Genomic DNA, 24,375 nt, shown 5'->3' with positions numbered 1-24,375 from the left:
CATGGAGGCAATCCCTATTTCCTCCACATGGTTATTAATACATACCTGGAGGAGGGTATGTATATGTTGAGGGCAGATTTTCTTTACAAAGTATCAAGTGAAACAGTCCCAAATCTGTTTGAGGCCTTCCAGAGTACCAGGTGTAAATTATATAACCTAGAAATTTGTTTGCCAGATCCTGCAAAGAACACACCTAACCATAATGTCTATGGGCACATGCTAAATATGTTAAAATATCCTCACTGCAATAATGCCAAAGCTCAATGTCTTTGCAAAGCAGTGGTGTTTAACAGTGAGATGCTTGTAAAACAAGAGGAGACCTTAAGAGTCAAAAGAAACTCTAATTCATAAAATATGGAATGCAGGTCCAAGTTGGAGGCATGATTAAAAGAAAAAAAATCCTTAATTTACGAAAGCACTGAACAAGCTCACACACCTAGAAGTAAAAGCCCACGTTTTTATTCCCAACTTTCTTTACAGATTATTTGCAAATCTACAGCCCTCAGTCTCAGTCTTTTAATATATTCTCTTATTAAATCTCTGCAAAAAAGGAACAGTTGTCAGAAACTACTGTTGCTGCTCATTAGGATTGTAGCAAGAGAAGGAGAAAGGCTCAAGAAGGCCAGTGGAAAGGCACCAGAATTTAGTGTACATACAGGTTGGACAGAAACCTAATTACATAGCTAGGATTATTTGCCTGTGCTGTAAATGATGTGATCAAAATTTACCTGTTTTCTCTATTTAAATACTCTCTTCCTCTTAAGGAACGAGAAATTACTACCTCACCTCTGAAGAAATCAAAATGGAAGTCATGCCTGTGAAAAGAATGGAACCCTCTGCATGATGATGCATGTTCTGGAATAAGAGCTGCCACAAAGGTTAAGCTCTGAAGAAAAAATAAATGTATTCCTGACCCAGAAACACCTGTTTTTACCTAATCAGGAGCAGTAAAATGTTCTTCTATCCACTGAACTGCAGCCTCTCTGAATTTAAGGCACCTATAGCAGCAGCCAAACAGAAACTTGTTTGGAGCATTAAGATAAAAATTGTAGACAAGCTGATACTTCTATATTGTGAACACCTAGTTTAAAAAAAAAAAAATGTTTTCCCCCTCTTGAAATACCCCAATCAGTACTTTTGGTACACATACCTCGAAGAATTCTCTCCTCATGGCAACGTAGAAAGTCCCAGATTCTAACAGTGCCGTCGTCAGAGCATGTAGCAAATTTATTATCCGTGGGTGAGAAACTGTTACATGAAGACACACAGCAGGGGAAAGAAGTCAGCATTTAACAGATTATCTATGCTTCTCAGACAGGGCAAAATTATACTGTAACGTGTTATACACTGAAGGAGGCATTTGAACATAGGCACTTCTAAGTGAATACAGTGCCTGCCAAACGGCACTTCACCACAAGACATGAATTTAGCATAGGATTACGATTGCACTGCAGTCCCCTGTCAAATGAGGAAAAAAATGTCATTTATTCTTAGCACCTTCCTATCTGTGACTGCACATCGTAGTGCCTTCTCTGCAGGATGAGAAGCAACATCAATATGCTTTGGTAATTGTCACCCTAGATTTTCATGTTTGGTAATACCACAAGAAAGTGACACTGCATAGAAGCACATGAGAACAGTTCTTAGGAAAAAACTCTTCAGCCACAGGTGCTTTGCAGCAGAGAAGCAAAAAATAAGGGAAAGCTGGTTACAGGAAAATGCTACTTGTTTTAACTGTGGGGGGAAAAAAAAACCAAAAAAAACCCCACACCCCACCTATATAAAACAAACATACTACTTATAAGAGCAAATTGGAAACACCCCTCTTATTACATCCCACCAACAACATGGAAAGAATACTACGGACACATAAGCAGCTTCCAGATTCAGCAGTTAACATTGATTGATGAAAAGTCACTGGAAAAGCAAGGAGTTATTTAACCATGTGAATAGGGCCAGAACATCTCCAACAACTGACAGGCACTCAACTTTCTTTCTGGTGCAGTGAAAGACCACGAGGGAGCCCTTGTGAAATCCTAGATCTTTATGATCAAGAAAGGGCCTAAAGCATCAGAGAAATTCAGTGCAGGGCCATGATAGTCAGACAGTAACTGAATCCAAAGTAAGCACTTCTCATAACCAAGCTCTGGCAGAAAATGCTGCACCCTACCAAGAAAAATGGTGACTTTTAGTGGAAAGAGAGTTTGTGGCAGTGAACCTTTATCACCAAGGGCCAGCACCTGAACCCAAAGAAACACTGTTTTAGAGCCATTTGGGATCTGCAGCTTCTCTTCAGGCTTACTTTAAAAACATTTACTAAAAATTATAGGCAGGTTTGCTCTAGAAACACCCTTCATTTACATCTTACTGGTAAGTATCACTTTAGATTTGATTTTTATATAGACATTTGCACAACTGAGGCATCAACACTGAACCAAGTGAATATCCTACAATCTTCTTTTCAATGGCTTCCTTACAGTTTCAAGCTTGAAGAACCCATTCAGTATTAACATTAGACTTCTGTATGTGACAGTCTGCGTGGGTATTTAGTATTACTGGAAGTCTTGGCTTCACCGAGCCAAGCAGTTCTTCACTTTATTTAGTGTTTTATTATTTTGTGAGAACTATGCAGGTGTTTTATTTCTGAAGGCTTTATATTTTATTCGGTTAGATTATTAAAGACTGAATTCTTTATTTGGAATGAAATTGTCGTCTTACACAGTGCGTATAAAAAGGAATAACTGATACACATCGTCACCATATAAAAATGAAAAGAATACCAGTGCAAAATGCGGCAGACAAATACATCTCTAACATATTGCAGAGGCGGATACTGGGACAATACTAATTCAGAAAGGTGCCAGCAAAACGGTGAGAATGTGGAAACAAAAGGAAATACTGTGTTTATGTGGTGCAGGAAGTTTCCCAGAATCTGACAGAACCCATGCATTTCTGCACCCAGAATACACTTAGAGAACAGTCTAATCATGGCAATAGGTACTACAGAAAATGGTATATTGTGTATAAACCTGGCCTCTCTAATCGCCTCCTTATGTGCCTGGAACATCTTGACGTTGTTCATGTTGGACTGCCAGTATTTCACATATCCCCCGTGGTCTGCTGTCAGCATCCACATATCATTGTGTGACCAAGTCATAGCCCTTACAGGGCTGTCGTGAGCCTGCAAATTCAGAAACAGAACTTCTAGCAAACACATTCAAATACTGTCTGATCCACACAAACACTGAAGTTACTAAAGTTCTGACTTAACAGCTGCAATGAGGAAATGAGAACAATGATGATCCAATTACATTCAAGATGTTCAGGGGGGAAAAAATCCCTTACTCTGTACACAGTGGTCTTCTAAATAGCAAGAGTATTTGCACTTTGTTTCCAAAGTGTTTCCTTATTATTACAAATACTCATAGTACATTCTTGAGAACAGTTAATATAGCAGATGGAGGTGGAATGAGAAGCATTTATGTGAATGGCCTGTAGCCATGGCCTGACATGGGATCAGAGCAGATTAGAAGACCTCTAAGGCTCCCATCACCACTCAAGACAACAGACCCACGATGAACAGGGTGAAGATGTGTTCCTAAAACATGCTCCAAGACCTCAAGGAAATACAAAAAATACTTGACAGATTACTTTACCTGCAATATTGTTTCAAAATTGAATGTCAGTCCATTCCATAAAGTGAATTCCCCACTAGATGCACCAGTGACCAAGCGTCTCCCCTCAGGAGTCCACTGCAAAAGAAACATTTAACTAAACTGTGCAAATATAACATTCAAATATTTCTTCACAATTCTCCAAATAAATCATGAGGTTCTTCAAGGACTCTGTGGAAATGGAAGCTACTGAATGACTTTCTAGAGGATGCAAGAAGGCAAAAATGCAGAACTGTGCCAGAAGACAGAGTTTTGATTTTCTAACAACTGAAAAGGACAAAGCCCATTGTAAAAGCAATGAAAAACTCTGTTTGTAGACAGGAAAGAGCTTACTGGAACCAATGCGTTTCTAGCACACAATATCCATGCTAAACAATACTTGTGAAAATAGTGGAAAAGTTGTTAAAAGCTGCTATGAGACTCAAACAGCACAGAGACCAAATTTTCTTTGTTTTGAGTCAAGACGTATCAGCTCTCTGAAACGTAATGAGGAAGGCGGGAATTGCATCCCAAACTCAGAGCAAGAACTCTTGTGTACTCAGACCTTACCATTTATTTTCCTAAAGCTCTCCATAGAAAGACTGGGCACAGAAGTATCCATGCACTGCACATGCTATTTTTATTTAAAGATGCTTTAACTACCACCTTGAAGAATCAGTCTAATTTACATTAAGACAACACAACAAAGTAATTCCAACACTGTACTCACCCTCACAACAAACACTGGGCATTTTACTTTATTAGTAGATGTTCGAACAAATTTTGTTGTCACAGCATTCATGGGGTTGTTCAGCATTCCTATAGGAGGGACCAACTGTAAAAGAAGAAAGAAAAGATTTACTGATGACATTTAAATCAGAAACTTCAAGAAAAGAACACATTCTAGAAACCCAATTTTGGAAAACCAAGGTTGTCATTTGCAGGGATATCACCAGAAGAAAGCTGGTAGAAGTGTTTCGAAGTCTGAATGACTTAACAACTCAAATACCCAGGAACAGCATCTCCAAGAGCAGCTTTGCAACCTCAGTGCATCACGCAAGTTCTTACGCACAGAAATTAAAAGCCTGTCCAACTTTAAAGTCCCTTTGTGGACATGGATTCCAACGGAACAAAGTAATGCAGGCTGAAGATACTCTTCACAGCTTTAAGGCTTTTTGCAGATACAAAAATAACCTCAGCTGATATGCAGAATTCTTCCTGTTTTCTGGGCAAATTTTATTCTCACAACTTCTCAGTGAATAAGAAAATTTTACTTACATCATTATAATATCCTGCATCAGGCTGGATCGCTCGCATATCTCGTTGGTCTCTCTGCCATACTCTATTCTGGAAAGAAGAAAACAAATCCTAGTTCATGACATTGTACTTCATTGTTAAATAACAGAGAATAAGAAATACATGGAGATCCTGTGTGGGAAATTCTAAAGTGCTCCAAGGACTTTGGAATGAACTGTGTTAAGACTTTGGACTCAAGAAAAGGAACATGTGGAATTTACACTCTACAAGAAAAGGAGTCAGGAATGTTTGAAGTGCTAATTTCATCAGAATGAAGCAACTCTAGGAAAGTAGCAGCCCTGTGTAATACGGAGCATTATTGTGGTACTCTGCTGCCCAGTGTCAAAGCTTTATACTCAGGACAAGAACTGACACCCTGAGCAGCTGCACTGATGAACTCCCCATGACATCCACAGAGCACCATGAACTACACAAGGACCTTCTGCAGCCCGAGCAGAAAGACAATGCCTTTAAATGGCTGAAACTTAGAAGACTAAGGGATAACAATGCCTTCAATTAGTTAAATTCTGTGAGTTGTCAAACAAAAGCTCTTCAAAAACACTTCTCATGAACTGAGAATTAAATTACTTATTTCAGCTTTGTGCCATAGACCCCAGTAATTCGGATCTGTGCATGTACTGGAAAGAAGTTATAATTCTAGGTAAAATATTCCTAGTATGCATCATTACAGTTCGCTACAACTTTTTAAGCCAAGAGCAAATGATTTATTTGCTTGGTTAGGGTTTTTTTTTTTTTGTTAGAACCACATTAAATCATTGTATTGAAGCCAGCAGACTGAGATCTGATTTTTTTTTTGGTATGTTGTTACTGTTTTAATAAACAGAATTTTGAGGGTGCTTATTCCTGCCACAGTAAAAAGGTTCCAGTGTTTTAGAATAGTCCACTACTAATAGTATCTTTTGGAGCATTCCTGAAACATAAGAAAGTGTTCAAAATGTCTGATGTTTGAATAGATCTCAGAAGATAATGGATTAAACAGTAAGAAAACCTTCTAACTGTTAACACCTACAAACTATAACCATGCACTGGCCATAGCAGATGGAATAATTTCATTATGTTTTTGCAATGCTGCTCTTGCAGCTGCAACAACGCCAGTATTTAGATTTCATTCTATTTCTTACAGAGTAACATCCAGTACTCATAGAGTAAACTTTGGATCAGAAAATTATATTTAAGTAAAGCCATCCCATCAGGTGAACTAAATAAGCATTTTTTCCAAAACATTTATTCCATAAAACTTAAATGTTAAGTTTTTCTCTATTTCTTAACTGTATAGAAATGATTTTCAGAGGCCACACCGCAAGCTGAAGAGCTATTTAGTAAAATTAGGAGAAAACATTTTTAGTGCCCTGCTTTTGGAGGGAAAGGGGTAATGGTTCATCTTCCATTTTGGGAAATTTCTATATCAAAACAAAAATAAGAACAACTACATTATTTATAATCTGTTTTTTATGAAAAGTCGGAACATTACACAAGATACTCAACTGCACACCAACCTGGAATTTCAAGACAAAACAGAAAAGCGGGTATTTACACAAAATACACAACACACACAAAATACACAACACATGCAGTTTTCTCGCCAACGCTCAACCTCCCCTTTTTAGTCACAATACACCAAATTTACAAGCATTTGTAATTTTGGTCAAAAACACAGCAGCAGATCTCCCAGCATTCCAAACTGCTCTGCGGAAACTGAAAAAGCAGAATCCCAAATATCAGGAATTTTAAAATAAACCCAGATCATTCATGCACCGACCTCCAAATATTTGATGACGGAAGGGTTGTAGTCGATGGTTTTCCTGTTGACAGCCTTCCTCATGCGCTTGCCGTCGAAGGTGAGCTGCTGCATGGCCTGCTGCTGGGCGAAGTCGGGCCGCTTGTAGAAGAGCTGCCGCGGCGCCTGGTGCTGGAAGCGCGGCATGTGGAAGAAGCGCGGCGGGGAGCCGATCTCCGTGGCCATGGCTGCGGCCGGAGGCTGCACACAGGGAAACGCTGCCTTAGCACATGTGAGGACAGAAATCCCTACAGCACCTTCAGACAACAATGACTTCTGCACCGCCCCTAACTTAAGGGTAGCAGGATGAGTCACAGCCTTAGAAATTATTGTTTCTAGGCAAAAAAACATGCGGGGATTCCTCTGAATAATTATTTTTATTCACTAATATCAAAACAGGGAAATGTGAGCTCGGTATTATCTGAGCTTTAGAAGAGCTAGCTCTTCTCAAAGGAAACTTTTCAACAGTTTTCTTTTTCCCAAAACAACCTTGTGTAAACAATATTCCTTTCCCATAACAACAGGTGCTGTTTGCTATTTGTGTTACTTAGCCAATGGGAGAGCTGTCAGTCCTATGGACCAGTAACATGTTGTCTTAGCACAGCATGTAATAAAAGGGCTGAATGAATTGTAAATAAAGCCTTCTGATTTCTACTGCCTTCTGACTGGAGTCAAGCATCTTTATTTTGTGTCCTATTGTGACAGGGAAATGCTTTTGTTCTCCACCAGGAGGAATTCTCTTTTGAAATACATCACTATTAAGTTTGCATTCCCATCCCTAAACTAAAAATGTACAGGAAAAGAATGTCCTCAGTAAAACAGTATAAATAAATGCAAGAAATAGCAAGAACCTTCAACAGATGATATTTCAGATCCAGTACAAAAATCAGTAAACATCACATTAATCATAAATTAATTTAGCTATTGAAAGAGAAAAAGTTATCAAATGTTGACTCAATACCTTATTCTATGACCTAAAAATAAAATTATACTACTTTCACACGACTTCTTGTTAATGAACCAAAGATCACATTTTACCTGCAGGTATATTTTTAATTCTGTGATGCAAAATAAATGAATTACACATTTAACAAGGTTTAGTAAATATAACTAAGACTCACTGAGAATGTTAAGAAAACGTGAGGGACGGAGAAAAATTTCAATATTCAGATTTTTTCTGACAGAGGGAAATAATTGTAAAACCTCATTTTTCAGTCTAAGAAATCCTTAAATTGTGAGATCATAGCAACTCCTTCAGAGCTGAAAACTACAATATTTGCAGTCTTTAAAGTATATACTACCTTGAGACTAAGCACTGACACATGCTGAACCAATGAAAGGTCAAACTTAATTTTGAACATATTATTCCCCACATCACAAACTCACTTTGGAAAACATTTTAACCAAAAGAAACTAGCACTGTCATCAAGGGAATTCAAAACTGCCTAGGAACTCTCCTTTGGACAAGGGGTTAAGTGCTTACATAGAAGCAAAGTGCATGTAATAAAAAGAAATAGCTGATTTCTTTTTTAAAAAATACATAATCCACTTTTAAACTCATGAATGTACTTTCTTAAGTAGTCAAAATACTGGTATCCTCAATTTCAAAGAGCTGAGAAGTCGTTTCACTGCCGATTTTGAAATTTTATCTCGCTTTTTTTGATCCCAGTAGTTCAAAAACATTTCCCTTTTTAAGTAGCAAAAGAAAGCTAAGATAGAAATGTTAGATACAAGAGACTGTTTAAAAGCAGTGCAGAGTTTGATTCTTTTTAAGAGGTTCTTTCTAACACTAGGAGCAGGTTGCCCTTTAAGTATAAGGCAGTTTGCTGGCACAGAGCAGGAACAGCTCTGCAAACTCAGGACTTCCATTCTGCTTTTGCTGCTAACCAAGTGTGACAGCCACCAATAAAATAAGCTACCTACAGCAGCCAGCTCCTGCTACACAAACAACTCCACACTGAAGACAGCACAACTATTCTCCATTCAAGACAAGTTCTAACTAAACCAGCACATCTCCTTAAATGGGGTAAGGACATTTAACACCTTGGGCAGGTGCAGTATCTTATTAGACTAACTCGGTAACTGGAATGAAGATGGGGGAAACAGAGAACAGCTTTCAAAAAACAAACCCTTACGTGGTGGCTGGAAGGCTCATTTGCCTCAAAGCTGCCCCATTCCAGGCCTCCAGGTGGTCACATCAGACCCCATGTGTCTGATTTTCTTCACAAACTCCCACCCCACAACCACCCGAACACGCAGCTACCACAACATTCAAGTTGCCTCAAAGTATCCAAACTTTCTCACACAAGAATTACAAGCTCCTCTAACACCATCTTGAATTCTCTTAAAATTTGGCAGGAAAGATCAAACTATTGTAAAGAAGGTTTCAAGTGTTAAGTAACAAAAGAAAAATTTTATTGTTATATAGATAAAAGAGAAAGTGGCTTCTTCAAAGGAGCAGAACAAGCTGGCATTGAACATACAACTCCATTAAGTCTCCTAAATGTAGTTAGTTATTCAACAGTCAGAGGAAAAAACCCCACAAAACCCAACAACGCGCCACAAGAAGCCCCAGAAACCCAGAAGAGATTTCCAGTACTATTCTTTCTCAACTCTGAAGTTTGACACTCCCTTATACCAGTGCTCTAAACCAAAGGGAAGAAGCTGTTTTTACAAAACCTCACATCTACACTATGTAATAGGCAATGTAAAAATTGCCTACTTTTGCAATTTTGGTCTCAGTCAAGAACTGAGATGAAGAATGCAGAAAAAGATCTATGTTGGGGCTTCCAAAAAAAATGTGACCAGCTATATTTGCAAGAAAACATTACATCCCCAAAACCCCTTTTTAGAGAAACACAACAAAGCAGCAAGTTAATACTTTATTGTCCTGTTCCAGGAAAAAAATATCTGCTGAAGAAATTTTCTGCATTTGCCATCGATGGTAAATACAGCATTAAGTGTGATATGGGTTAATTTAGATTGCAACAATTGTGGGTGAGTCCAACCAGTGTCTAGCTTAAATCAGCATAAACAACCTTCACTTAAGGTGCAATTCACATAAGCAAAATGTAGGACCAAAGGGATAAACACGTTCATTACACCTCTTCATGCCTACAGATCCTTCCACATTCATGATTCTGACAAGACAGTAAGGGACACCACCGTTACAACATGACAGGGGAGAATGGCACAGGATCACAAAACCGAAGCATTTATATTCTGTTTCTTCAATTTTTGAGATCATTGCCTCTTGTCACAAAAAGTCTTCTGCCTTCCTTTACAAACTCTGAGAAAAGTATTGTTTATCCAGCTGCTTAGGATCATTTTCTTCTAATAATTGCTTCAAATATTACGCTTTATCCATATAACATATTCATGACGTCATGTGTGTGTTTCACCAGTATATAATCTATGAAGAGCTATATAAAAAAGTGTGTGTACATACATTACTGCATATATACACCAAGTGAAGCTTCCAAACAAAGCAGCTTTAGAAGTGGTTTTGGCACACAATTATCACAGGAAACCAGAGCGTTTTCTCCCAAAGACCTTTACCGGAGTCAGAAAAATATACCCATTTAATGTTTATCAGTATCCTTCTTGGTCCTTTGCTGGGACAAACCAAAGCCTCAGCAAACTCTCCTTAAGATCTTTTTTATGAACACCATGTCAGAATTCAGCACGTCTATTACCTAAGGCTCCTTTTGTACTGCCAATGTGAGCAAGAAACATGCAAACAAATATCAGAGGACACTGTGCAATCCAGTGTAGTAACATCCCATTTCCTATTTTAAGCAAAGTACCAAACTTTTTCTTTATTTTAGAGTCCATCAACAGGAGTTTTAATGGAAGGAACCGTATTTTCCTTAATTCACACAATTAGAAGCAACAGCATAATCTGTTTCCAACATCTGGCATAAGTCACCTTTCACTTTATTGTTTCTGGAAAGTAATGTTACCAACCAATTGCTTTTCCTTCTAGTTCACTGTACCCTTATCATGATGTGAACTAAGTTTACTTGTGTATTCCATTTTTCCATGCATCCTTATCAGTTTTCCACTTCCTGTCCCCATGAACACCTTTCAAAGCCTCACACATTTTGAGACACAAATGTATTTGGGGATAAGGAGCCTACAGAGCAAGCCTTTCATTTCCCCCAGTGGTGCCATAAGGGTGCCAGGTCTATTAATGCCATCAAGCAATCAGAAGGATGCTACTGGAGAACAGAATTAAAAATGAAAAAAACCCTCTCAAAAATCTCCCACCCAAAGCAGCATAGAGTAAAGGAAGATGGATTTGGGCAGTTTTCTTGCTTTTTAAAATGAACAAAAAGTCACATCCAGTATTAGTCAATTAGAGAAAATGGTTACCACTGAATTAATGTACCCAAATAAGGCTGCAAAGGTATTACTGGCATTTAATGTAGTAGCCTTATTACTTTATCATCTTATTTAGATACGGTTGTTCTTTTTATATAAAAATGAACCTTGCTTAAAGTTTTGAAAATTGACAGATTGTGACTTCAATCATGCAACCAAAACATTTCACACAACTCCACTAAATCAAAATAAATTATGCTACTCAAACCAAACTAAAACCACCAAACTGGTAAAACTTGGAGAAAAAAAAGAGAGTAATGGTTTATATTAAATACATCACTACTTATAGGCAGCTCAATGCTACAAGAAAAAAAAACAACTGATCAATATATAATCCTGACATATTTCATACAGTTTATGCAAAAAATAAAGCTCATCTTTCATGAAATGCAATTCACTGGTAACTAAAACATCCTCGCCTATTAAACAGGTATTTTTAATTGAAGGTAAAGAAACCTGAGTGGAACACAGAGTTATAAACTGAATATGCCAAAAGAAAACTGTGTTTCCAAATGGTAGCAGAGAAGATTATGCTGCAGAGACACTTTGCAAACCCTGCACTGCTCACCAAACACAACAAGAAGCTTGAAAGACGTTGTCTGAAATGGCTAAAGCAGCAAAGCTAAAAATTTCCTGAGTGCTTCTATATATTATTTCTTTAAATGTGTATTAGTTCTACTACGAAGCACACATAGACTCTAAAACAAGCACTTTTACAGTGTAAAGAATTGATAGTAGTTATTTGCACTGTAACAGTACCCAGGAGTTCAAAGCATGGTTTGGGACACTCAGTGAAAAACAGGATTGGGGAAGAACTATCTCAGGTTCCTGAGTCCTAAAAATGAGGTAGGAACACCACAATGCAAAGACACCTCACCAAGTTTATTGTTCAATACATCTTTCTTTGATTAGCAAAGCACTTCTACATCTACAATGTATAGATAACTAATTGTAAAAATTAAAAAGTCTTACTGTCAATAGTCATCTCTGAGAAAACTTCTCTCTGTATTTTTTTAATTTGTGTATTAAGAAATCTGTAACTGCATCTGAAAAAACACACTTTCTGAAAAACAATCATATCAAATACAATTTAATGTTATTCCTTTCCCTCTTTTATAGAGTACCAACACTTGACATCCACATTCCAAAATATCTGCCTTTCTTTTGTCCTTTGGGAGAATGTGCATCTCTGCTCTGGAGACCAGCAGTGGATCTTTCCATGGCTTCCCCTTCCTGAGGAAAACTCATTCTTGGTCTCCTCATCCAGCATCTTTCCTTTCCTGGGAATCCTACCTTTTCCCAGTGCAAAAGAATTATGTGAAAAAATATATTCCAGGCATAAATGTTCAAATTTTTGTCAGCTTTACCAACCATGTTTTAGAAAATTAAAAAAAGGAAATAAACATGCATGTACACACACATCATTTCCCTATTACACAGAAACAGAGCCAGCCATCCTGGTTAAAGATTGAGAAGAGTGACAGACAAGTTCTTGAAATCATAAAATTTCTGAGCAGGGGGTTACACAGAAAAGAAATCCCAGAGGTCTTCATTTCTTCAAACCATTTAAGTAAACGGTCTTCCAAATGCTTTAAACTAAATGAGATAGACCCAAAATAATTTCTTTTTTAAACAGGAAATTAACCTGAGCAGAAGATTTGTTTTCAGTCAGGGTTTCTACATCTCCCTTGCTTCACTCACCGATAGGAATGGAGCAAGAGAGCTGCAGGTAGGCTTAAAACCTGCAAAAGTATCAGAAAATCACATTACCAAAGCCACTGTAAAAGCAGCATTAGCAGCAGCAAGCTTCATTTTCCTGAAGATACAATTGAAATATGCCAAAACAAATTTGCAAGTCTGTCAATGAAATAATCTCTCAGAGCAGACGAGATTTGGTTTCTGCTCCATTCAGATGCCATCATTTGTCTAAAGAAAAGATTAACCTTACATTTCCTTCACTGCACATAAGGTAAATCCACTCAGAAAACACCGACAAAAATATGAAAAAAATCCCTCCAAACCACTATGCCAAATTGCAGATGTAGTGAAAACAGATTAATCTGACCAATCCCCCCAAATTGCTTTGTGTTTCAATTTCCTACTGCATTGGAAAACCATTTAATCAGATTCAGAAAACAAGATTACTGAATGTCTGAAAATTCTACATCTTTGTGATACATAAAAATCAAAAATCTCAAGTAATTTTGAGTATTTTTCTTATTACACGTAGGTTGTATTATTTTTATTTCAGAACAGATTTGAGACAGATTAAGCTGTTTCATTAGAATATAATGATATCTTTCCCACCGATTATGAGAGAGAATTGGTGTATTAAGCCGAATTATAAAATTAGTTTAAAAACTAGATTCAATAATGAAGTACAAAGTTCCCAGCTTTTGAGTCAAAAGCAGATCTGTAACAGTAATAAAACTGTGTAAGGCTCTATACCTCTGAATATTTAAAAATCTTATTCCCACTTTTAAATTACATAAAGGCACTGCAGCATGCATTTTTGTGCATTTTTATATGCATATCTCAAAAGATTTTTCTACAAGGCATGCAGATGTGAGCACAGGAAGTTCAAACTTAAAACCAAAACCATTCTTACAATTTGAGAGACTCCTTAATTATCTACAGGTGCTGGAGGTCCATAATACAGCAAAACAAAGGCAAAAATACTGCCCTGTGTTACACAACACTGATATTATGCAACATCCCCATTCTCTGCAGCAAGCACATTTTCCCTGGGCTTCACTGCTCTGCTCCCAACACACATCTGCAACCATTCTCTATTGTATTCTATTTGTGAACCAAACTTTCCTAGAAATGGGGTTTAAATTCTGACCATGCAAATCAAGAGAAAGAATTTAGCAGCTTTCCACAATCCAATCATTGTGTTTCAATAAAAAAATGTAAAAAAATGAAATTCTCATTTTTCACTAAAATTGCAGAGACATACTTCAATTAATAATTGTCTAAGTCACAATAAACTACTCTGCCCAAAGGCTCACAGATCTGTGCTTATTTGGAAATACTCCAAAGCCTTTTGTTTTATGCACAGTCCAAAATCTACTACACTGGCATGATCAAAAACCTAAAATACAGAAGCACTTTTTTCCCTCTTTAACTTCAGTTCTGTACTCTCACAATGCCCAGTTTCACCACGAAGTTCAAGCCTTTGCATTTTCAACAGAACCTGAACACAGACACACACTGTATGGAGCCTAAAAGGCCAGCACACACAACATGGCAAAACGGGATTATGCTGATATGGTTCTGGATTTAAAGGGTTTATTCCCTGCAGGAAATTGAGTGCTGATATTTAATTGACAAAAAGGCACCTTTAAGTTACACATAAAAACACAATGCCCAAGAACTTCTGGAACAGGACAGCAAACTTTGAGACAAATGGAGCTACCTAAAGTCCCAAGGGGGAACACCCTCCAACAGCCAGTCTGGAAGTCTCGGTTACAGCCTGGGGAGGAGCTTCAGCATGACCCTGCTTAGCTGCATATAAATTACACACACTTTAACACCCTCTCTAAACACTTCCTGCAAAGTTTGGATTTCTAGTACTCAACCAATACCTCATCATCAAATCACAAATGTTCCTTATTTTATGCTCCAGCTGAACCCTTAACTCATTCCAAAGCAGATATATTTACTGGAGCTCATGTGCTTACATACATTAAAAACCCCTCCAAATACCTCAGTTCACAGGACGCACACAGCTCCTGCTTTACCTCTCTGGCTACAGCAGAGAAAACTGCTTTCACGAATGGAACAGCCAGGAATCACTGCCTTTCTGCACCTCACAAAAGCAATTCCTGTGAGCTGAAGCTTCCTCAGCTGTAATTCAAAACAAACACTGAAGCAACCACATGCAGCACAAGGACACAAGACAGATTGCACGTCAGCTAAAAGACAGGATTTGGTTTGCTGCCTGATTTTACTGTTAGTGATTGAATAAATACCTTGGGTTTACCTTAAAGTTTATTCATAATACTTTTTAAAATAAAACCTTCTTCCTCCCTCTAAACTTCCCAAATACCCCTTTATTTCAGCTGCTGCTTAGCATTTATCAAGACCTGCATTATAACCTAAACTGTCTTTTATTGTGAGTTCCTGTGATAACAGCAATTAATCTCAACTAGCTGAAGACTCACAGCTCGGTTTTCACACTGAAGCGATTGCTGATGCTGCCTTACCTTGGAGCTGCTACTTTGTCAGGAAACAAAACTTTAGGACTGATGTTTAAAACACATAAACATGTCATTACAAATTCTAAAGAAATGATGTATGAAAAGTAGCTTAAAAGAAAAAAAAACCTGTCATCCTTGCTAATCCTAAATATCAAGACACTCTTCAGCTGGTTAGAATATCAAAAGTTAGTGAACAAAAGAGCTGTGTGAAATGCTCCTCCCAGTTTAATTCAATATGCAGGTGGCCTTCACAGAGAGGAGAAAATTGCTGATTCCTGTTCACTTGGGTCTCTCCTGTGAGCCTGCTGAGCAGGCAGCGATTCTGCAGCTCCTACAAACCCATGGCAAAACTTAAGTAGGGGAACACAGCAAACTGCTTCAGGAACAACCTTCTGAAATTCTGATGATTAAGAAGAAAAAGTTCATATAATCTAGCAATAGTTTCATTTTCCTAATTCACACTATGGAACAGAAACATATATTTTAATATACTAAACACAGCTGAGTATCGGAGACCCTAAGAGTTGCAAATTCAATGCTGACAAGACATCGAAGCCTTTTAGTAAAACTTGGGAATTAGTAAGAGTTGTAACATGTTATAAAGATTTAATTTTCACAACCCTTATATCTTAAATGATTATCAAACATATCTAGAACTCTTGCAACATTTGTTTTTGCACAGAAGAGAAGCTGCAAACATCAACAGAACCAAGAAAACCTTTACTTCATGGCCCCAGAAATGTTCACTCCCTGCCCCTCTCTCACCTCTTTATGTTACTCAGGCCTATCTTCTGACAGCAAAACTATCTGCCATACCAGTTTCTGGCCAAATAAAGGCAGAAGAGTGTCTTAAGTTTCTATAATTACACAACTGAAGTCTAGAAGGGGTAGCAGGGAGCAGGAAGATAGTGCTATCATGTGTAATCATGTGAAAAAGATCTGCCTTTATATGGTGAGAAGTGTAATAAGGTTAAAAAAAAAAAAAACAAAAACCAAATAACAATTAAAGCAATGTTTTTCAGCAGTTATTAACTTTATTTCAAAGATCCTTTTTCTACTTCTCTCTCCAAAAGCAATTTAATACTTCAATAGAAACTCCGAGATAAAAGAACGTTTTATTGCACAGCACATTTTAATCTTAAAACACATTCACCACCAATATCCATCCCCTAACCTGCATCCAGAGGTGGACACTGTGCAATAGAGCCCTCATCTCCGGGACACCTCAAGGTTATTTACCCAGCTCATGTATTCAATGTGAGAAGAGAAGAGACTTAACTCTACATCCACACTGCAGAATAAATGGCCTATAACATACCACCCTACAATATTCTCTTCACAATATCCAGGAAGATTTTTTAAAGGGACTTTTTATTCTGTTTTCATAAACAGATGTAGCAGATACACACATACTTCTCCAAGACAGAAATTTGTTATCTGCCCCAATAGCAGAGCAGCTAAATTAGCAACGATGTTTATAGCACAATATGCAAATTAATATCTACAGTTGTTATGCTTAGACTTAGCTAATGAAGAGAAATCGTTAAGCAGTAGAGGAATGGCAGCAAACAATTCAAACATTATTGAATCACACAATGCTGCTAAACAAGCCTGATGAACCCTGCTAATTATCAGTGCTCCTCATTTTTGTCTTACTGTTGAAGCCAAGGAGTTAAAAACCAACCAAAAAGACACAAACAACAAAAAACCCAAAAACAAATCTGATCAAACACCTGCTAAATTAAGGAAACAGTCAAAGAAAACAGCACTTCTAGAATTATTTCTGATCAAATAAAATTCTGACTGCAGATTATTTATGTGAGGATCTTCAGAACTGTAGCTTCTCACTATCTGCTTCAGTTAAGATTTGAAAGTCTAGCATATATGCAATTATTCTTTTGCCACAGTTTGCTGGTGGTTAGGCTAGAAACCGTTCAATCCCACGAGGAACAAACTTACATTAGGAAAAAAATAATCAGTGCTGTTTATTGTAGTTTCAAGATCCCAGTGTATAATTGTAGATATCACTTGAGCAGTCCTAAGTTTTGTCAGAAATTTTCACCTATTTTTCAAACATAACCAACCTAGATATTTCTTCTATATTAAGAAACTTTCAATACTAGAACACTTTCAAAATTGATGTGTGATACATATACATCTCATACAACTGAGAATTAATTAGAAATGCATTTTCTTTTAACTGGAATCACAGACAGTTTTTTCCAGGAATATGTTTTCTGGTCTGTGCTTGTGGATTATGAGCCACGCAAATGCCTATATACAGTTATGAATATATATGCATAGACATATAGATACACACTGCTAAAAATCCATGTTTAAATTCTTTAGTGAACAGCCTTTACTTTTACCATTTAGTAGAGTTCAATAAAAGCATGTGATCATCATCCTTCTGTATCAATACATTTCTCAGCAAAGCCAAACTCACACAAAGCCTTTCCAGGAGAAAGGGTTCAGTGTCAGATTCTCCCCAAAGAGTCCTCAAGCTCCCCATAAGAACAACAATTCAACAGAACAGCACGACACCAGAGAGCTCCAGTTTTGAAAGCTGGAGTTCTCCAAAAATCCCTTGGCATTTCTTTTCTACTTCATATCTCCTGCCTTGAAAATATCAGCAAGTTTTCCTGCCAAAAGCAGCACTTCCATCTCCAGTTCTAGGTCGGTATTTTCGTCTTACTACACAGAAAGCTTGGCAGCTGTGCCTTATATTAGTCAGGAGTCCACAAAGATATTACTAGAAATAGCTACTTCATTTATTAGGTTTAGATTTGCAAAGGAAACCAAAATATTTGTATCCAGCCACAGAAAAAGATTGCAAAATATGGTTTGGTGACTGATTCTAGAATGACTTTAGCTCCAAACTCTAACTGAGAAACAGTGCAAACATTGCAGAATGAACATACTCATTCATCATTCAGTCTGCTCTCCTCCTCCCTGCAATTCTGCACCATCCCCAGTTTTTCCTGTGCTAGAATCCTAGCATTTCACCAGTCTCTGCAAAGAGGTGCAATGGTTTGCTTACAAATGTGGCCCACTAAGAAGAAATTTTCAAAGCAAAGTGGTGATTTTTACCGGGATGGGGGCAGGAGGACAAGAGTAGTGGCTGCTGCTTGTGGTGACCACACAACTTAAGTGCAGCAACAGCTACTGAGGGAACCTCAGCACTGAATTGAGACGACCCAAACCAAAACTAAAACTGCAGAGACCAAACCCAAAGCAGCCCTGGCCTGGCCCCTCCTTCAAGCCAACATGACCACACTGGACATACACCTGACCAACTGCTCAGTGTTACCAGACCATCTGAACTAGCATTGGTCAAAACTCAGAGCAGCCTGGCAGGCTGCTACTGAGAATTCCAGGCGATGACTCCACTGACCCAGGAGGAAAACCAAAGGATTAGAAGCAGGGGAAATTACCAGTTGGCAGCCAGATTACTGCACAGGTCCACAGCCTTCAGGCTGTAAATCCAGCACTCCATTAGCTGGAGCTGTGGTGCTGCTTAACCAGCTCAAAGTGCAGCTCCTATCAAACTCAAAACTGCATCTAGTCACCGTAAATAAAATACAAGTCACTGTACTGCCAAAACTGCACCATGAACACAAAACTATACCAAACCCATGAATTACTAAAGACTCCTTGCTATCCAGTCCCTGGCTTCTTTCAAAAACAGACACATTAACAAATTCCTATGTTTAATGTTTCTTTTGTATTTGGGATAATGATCTAAAGGAATCCTCAAATGCTTAAACTGCAGAAACATGGATTAATTCATGTACCCCTCTGTTCATACTGAATTATATAAAACATTATGATAAAGAACTGATCAGTGCCAACAAATCTATGGTTCCAGTGGCAAAACTGCTTTTGGCCTATCCCACCAGATTGCTGAACTTCATGGCACTCGCTTCTGTAAAGCCACAGGTGAGTGACTAAAGAGTCACCTGAATTCCAAGCTTTGTGACCATCTGCTTTGGATTAAAGCCTGGTACTGTAGACATGACCATGATTTTAGGGATGTATTTGCAGAGGAGCTGATCTGTCAGACCAGAATGGTGCAGGCTGCCTCTCAACACACTCACCATCACCCAGCAGAGCCCAGGTCAGTGCCATGGCAGGGACGGGGATGTGCCATCAACTCCCCTTTCCCACCTCGCTGGCTCCAGAGCCCATGGTTAACATCCAGGCCAGACTAAAAACAAACACCTGATTTCTGCTCACAGAAAGGGTCCCCCTGTACAGCTGCCTGCACCACTGCATCAACTTCTGAACAGGCAGAATGTTAGAATTTTAATTACTTAAAAGGATGGAAAATTCTAGGTTAACTAGAATTTACAACTACACTGATAATAGTTTCAAAGCTTCGAAAGTTAACAGGATTTATTTTTTTGAACCAATACACTCCATTATACTGAAGACCAATTAGATAGCACCAAAGAGCTCATATGGCATGTTACTGTTCTTCACATCAAAATCAACTAACAAAGTGAACAGAAGATTGGAAGTGTTCTGATTTAACAACAGTGTATGGAAAAAAATTCTATTTAAAGGAAAAATGAAGTTGAAGATTAAGTTTTAAATCTTTTTATTGATAGGAAAAAAAGAGTACCAGGGTTCCTTGATGCAATATATAAAAACGGAAGAAATGTTCTCATTTTTGTCTAAAGAGTGTGAAAGAGTGCTCACATTTTTTAATATTCTATCTGTATGTGTGTATGTGTAAGAACACTGATGTGTAATTGTTTGGAACAACACAAGCTTTATCAGGGTTACACAACAGCGACGTTCAATACTGCAGAGGGTCTTTCCTTCTACTGCTGAGAGAAAATTTCATTTTTCTAAGCCACAATTAGTGCAAGTGCTTATAACAGAAGCCCAGCTTTGGTGCAGAGGTAGAACAGGAGCAGCATCAGCTGAGTTTTTCTGCACAGGACCTGGAATCACTGCAGACACACTGCCTCAACAGCAAACGAGTTAGCAAAAGTACTATTACCCCAGCAGAGGAACCAGCTTGCTGCTTTCCTGCTAAATATACACTCCAATCCCCATTTCAGGTTTCACAACAGCATGACTGGTACACCCAGCCTAGAGTGTGGAGAGCAGGTTGAACCAGAAGTGACATTATGAAATGCCGAGTAGCTTTTTTTAAATAGTAGTGAGGTAATAACAGATTGCTGGGAAGTCTAGCACTATTTGGAAAATAAGGGACCATGGATGCTCCAAACTGAAATAAAAGCACTAGCAAAACACAAATCAAAACTAGTTAGCTATCAAAAACTCTACTTCTCTGCTCTTACCTTCAGATATTTTCTATGATAAGAAGCAAAAATCAAGGCTATCTTAAGGTTTTAATCTTTTAAAAGACCCTTAGAACATCTCCTCCCCACCACCAAGCTCTAACAATATTCAATTTCCATATTAACTACACCAACCAGGCCCACATACTTGTATTTTTACTTTTAATAAAATAGCAATCCAGTATCAGGAATGTGAACATGGTAAATAAAGAACAAACTTTGTAAAATTCACAAACACACTGCAGAAACCTTCTGCCTTGTTTTCACAAGTAGTTTTCTAAATCATAACCTCTATCTGAGCAAGGCCAAAATAATTTTCATTTCCAGTGTCACTGAACCAACTCTTGAAATTCCCTAGATACCTGGCTAGCAGATGCACAAAATGAAGTATTTTGCATGGAATCACTGGTTTCAGGTGAGTCAGAAGACTCCTCTGGCAGGGACTGGAGCAAAACAGGAGACTTCTTATCCCCTTCCCAGGGGAGGTCTCTCTGCTGCAGCAGGAGGCTCTATCTCAAGCACAGTTTAGGATTATTTGGTTTTTGCTTCCTGTGCTGATATCACAAATACAAAACTAATGAGAAATTTTAAATTCCAGCAGTCCAAACAGTCTGATACTTACTGCTCTGAGGATGCAATGGAGAACCAACATTTTGGGCAACAGGGAACACTTCACACTGTTTGTAGTCACTGATATTTGAGTCAAAAGCTTTTAGCAGCTCTAAGAGGAGTTACTCACACCTGAGCTCTGCAGCTCTAAGGTTTTTTCTCCCCCCAGTCATTCAATACTTTTATCTGGTTTTAGCATTCACCTTCTCAGATCTTCTCATTAGAACTATTACTACACAACTGAACAAGATGTTAACAATCAGATTTTTGAAACACATTTAATAACTGTATATTCTTAAGAGTAAAATGATGGCAGAGTATTGCAGCAAATCACTGAGAAGTAAAGGTCAGTTTACTTGAAAAAGAACTTAGGAGAAGGGAACCCTGAACTATTTTGGCACAACACTTTTTGCATACTATGAATTCTCTGACACACAATATTGCCTCTCTTGAGGGAAGAATAGAGCCTAAGTTAAGCATAGAAGTCAGAGCATTGAGTTAAGCATAAAAGAATAAAAAAATATGCTGCAAGAAGGATGAGGGACTACTGCCTACATGGAAACACATTCCCAAATAATACCTACAAACTGCAAGCAAGGATATAATGAGGTTTAAGATCTGTAGAGCACAGAACTACTTCGCTAGGACAATTGTGTCAGACAGATGTGTTCAAGCAACTGCTAATATTAAAAAACACTGTACTGGAGACTATACAACTATTTACTCACAATGAAGACGCTCATAACAGTTTGCACGAGAGAAATAACACACACCTCTAAGAAGGCAGGAAGATTAACGAGTTCACACCAAGGGAAAACCGCTGAGCTATTTTTTTCAAGTTGAACACGTCCCCTAGGTTTGCTCCCCGTGCACAGGCTGATGAGTGGAATGTGACACCACATGATCATCAGCCCCTGCACCACACCAGCACAAGCGTCTGGCTGTGTGTTACTACATTGCAGGGAACATACCCTAACAACAGAGATGTTCTACAGCGTTATACAGTACAAAAGGTGAGCAACAGCCCTCTCAGGATCCGTAAGAAAACCGAAAAGAATGGTTTCTCAGCCTTTTGCCAATGTTTATTAGTCCTAGGGAACTAAGACAGCTCTTTACTAGTAAACGCAATTGTCTCACTGGGCATATAAGAAGTTTAAATATGAACTTAAAATACTACGTCTGTGGCTTTTTTTTTTCTGTCTCCTTAATACACAAAGGATTACCCTTGTAAAGGACTACATGAGTAAAAAAATTCGAGGTATCTAACACGGTCCGTAATGGCCAAAGCTTCCTAGCCCTATAGTCAAAGCAACCCGATCTCCACTCAGAACCAAGGGGGAGAAACTAATAATATCTTAAAAATAATAGGATTAAAATAAGTAGAAAAAGGCAGGACTGAGAGACTAGGGCGAAGCCACCAACAGACACCTGTGCGGCAAAGAGGACAGGGGCCCTGCTGTCGGATCCAGGCCCGGCCCTCGAGCACACCCCAGCACGGGGCCCGACCGCGGCGCCGGGCCTTAGCTCAGCTCTCGCCGCTGCGCAGGGCGCCCGGGCCCGGGGATCCCCGTTCCCGCCGGGGGCCCCCGCCCTGCCCCGCGCCGCTCCAGGGCCGCGGCCTAAAGATGGCGGAGGCGGCCGCGCTCCCCTGGCTGCTAACCCGCTAAGCCCAACACCTCGCCGCACTCACCGCCCAGCCAGCCTCTCGTACCGGGACTCCGCGCCTCACCGACACTTCACCGCTCGCCTTGTCCTCCTGGCCCCGGCAAACTCCGCCGCCGCCGCCTCACGACCCGCGGCCGCCCGCCATCTTCCCTCCGCCTCCCCCGCCAGCAGCGCACGCGCCCCACGCCAGCGCGCACGCGCATTACGCCAGGGCGCGCGGGCGGGGCGCCGCGCCTGAAGGGCCGCGGGCGGCAACGCGCGTGCGCCTTGGCGGCGGGGCGGGGCACGTGCCGCTTCCGCCAGCCCCGCCCCGCCGGCGCACCAATTACAGGGCGGAGGCGCGCAGAGCTCCGCGCATGCGCAGAGGGCCGGGTCGGGCGCCGTCCCGCCTGTGGTGGGGGCGGAGGGGGCGCCGAGGGTCCGTCAGAGGTGTCAGGCCGGGACCTGCCGGCGTACACCACCGGGACCCGCCGGGCCCGGACCTGCCCCCCCGGACACCACCGGGACCCGCGGGCCGGGACCTGTCCCCCCCCGGACACCACCGGGACCCGCGGGCCGGCCGGCTCCAGCTTGCCAAAAGACGCACTGCCGAGCGCCAGAGCGATAACTGCTCGCTAACGTGTTCTGCGCTGCTCCGTGTTCTCCTCAGGCTCACCAGACGCCCAGGCGCTACAACAGTCCGCCTTGTCTGGCTCCCTGAAAACACCTTTGGAAGGGGGCTGCCCAGGAAGGTGGTGGAGTCACCGTCTCTGGAGGCGTTTAAGGAGAGATTGGAGGTGGCACTCACTGCCATGGTATGGTTGATATGGTGGTGTTCGCTCAAAGGTTGGACTCGATCTTGAGGTCTTTTCAAACCTAATTGATTCCGTGATTTCGTTCTCCTCTGTCCCTGTTACAGGGCTTCAAAACACAAGCAAAACCTACCATTTCAAGGCTCCTAAAAGTCTATTTGTGTAGGATAGTCAAACTCCTGAGATCATTTAAAGATTATTCAGCCTGCTACACTCCTTCTTGGTAGTCCTAAGGGTGCTTACAAATGCAGTCATCAGGTAGTAATGCAGGAGTGTAGATAAAGAGGTGCAGATGGCCTTTTTTCCCTGAAGTAGCTGGGATTAAGACCTAAGAGTCTCTTGTGTTTAGATGAAAATGTCCTAAAGCTGCTTGAACAGAAACATTTTACGACCGAACCCGGTTCAACAGGAAGCATACACTGTATCAAAAGGAGACACAAAGCTTTATAAAATAAAGATTTGCCACCTTGGTTTTTCTTCTTTAGCTATAATTATTCTGACCCTGTAAAGTTCGGTTCCCCGTGGTCGGTTCCAGATGCATGTGTGGTTTATAGGCTTGCAGGAGCTCCTGCCACCCCAGCTCATACACAAATCTGTTCGAGGTAATGTGCTCCAGGTGAGGTGAGCCCAAACAGTTGACACACACACAGAAGTACAGCTTCTCAG

The 24,375-nt window shown here is 39.8% G+C and overlaps 1 protein-coding gene across 2 annotated transcripts in view; it reads right to left on the bottom strand.

The window, feature by feature from the left end:
• Nucleotides 1–23,108, bottom strand: part of WDR33 (WD repeat domain 33) — a 66,482-nt gene extending 43,374 nt beyond the window's left edge. Inside the window, exons 1-7 of one of the 2 annotated variants that reach the window (XM_066326066.1) lie at nt 22,944–23,108; nt 6,730–6,948; nt 4,932–5,000; nt 4,384–4,488; nt 3,657–3,752; nt 3,030–3,181; nt 1,151–1,248 (exon numbers count right to left, since the gene is read on the bottom strand). In XM_066326066.1, coding sequence (XP_066182163.1) covers nt 1,151–1,248; nt 3,030–3,181; nt 3,657–3,752; nt 4,384–4,488; nt 4,932–5,000; nt 6,730–6,933 — 724 coding nt within the window. In that variant the 5' untranslated portion in view covers nt 6,934–6,948; nt 22,944–23,108. The remainder of the gene's footprint in view (nt 1–1,150; nt 1,249–3,029; nt 3,182–3,656; nt 3,753–4,383; nt 4,489–4,931; nt 5,001–6,729; nt 6,949–22,943) is intronic. The other variant, XM_066326065.1, reaches the window with a different exon arrangement.
• Nucleotides 23,109–24,375: the final 1,267 nt, after the last annotated feature.

This window comes from Sylvia atricapilla, chromosome 10, assembly GCF_009819655.1.
Source record: "Sylvia atricapilla isolate bSylAtr1 chromosome 10, bSylAtr1.pri, whole genome shotgun sequence".
Lineage (NCBI taxonomy): Eukaryota > Metazoa > Chordata > Aves > Passeriformes > Sylviidae > Sylvia > Sylvia atricapilla.
This window is presented reverse-complemented; position numbering and strand designations above follow the sequence as displayed.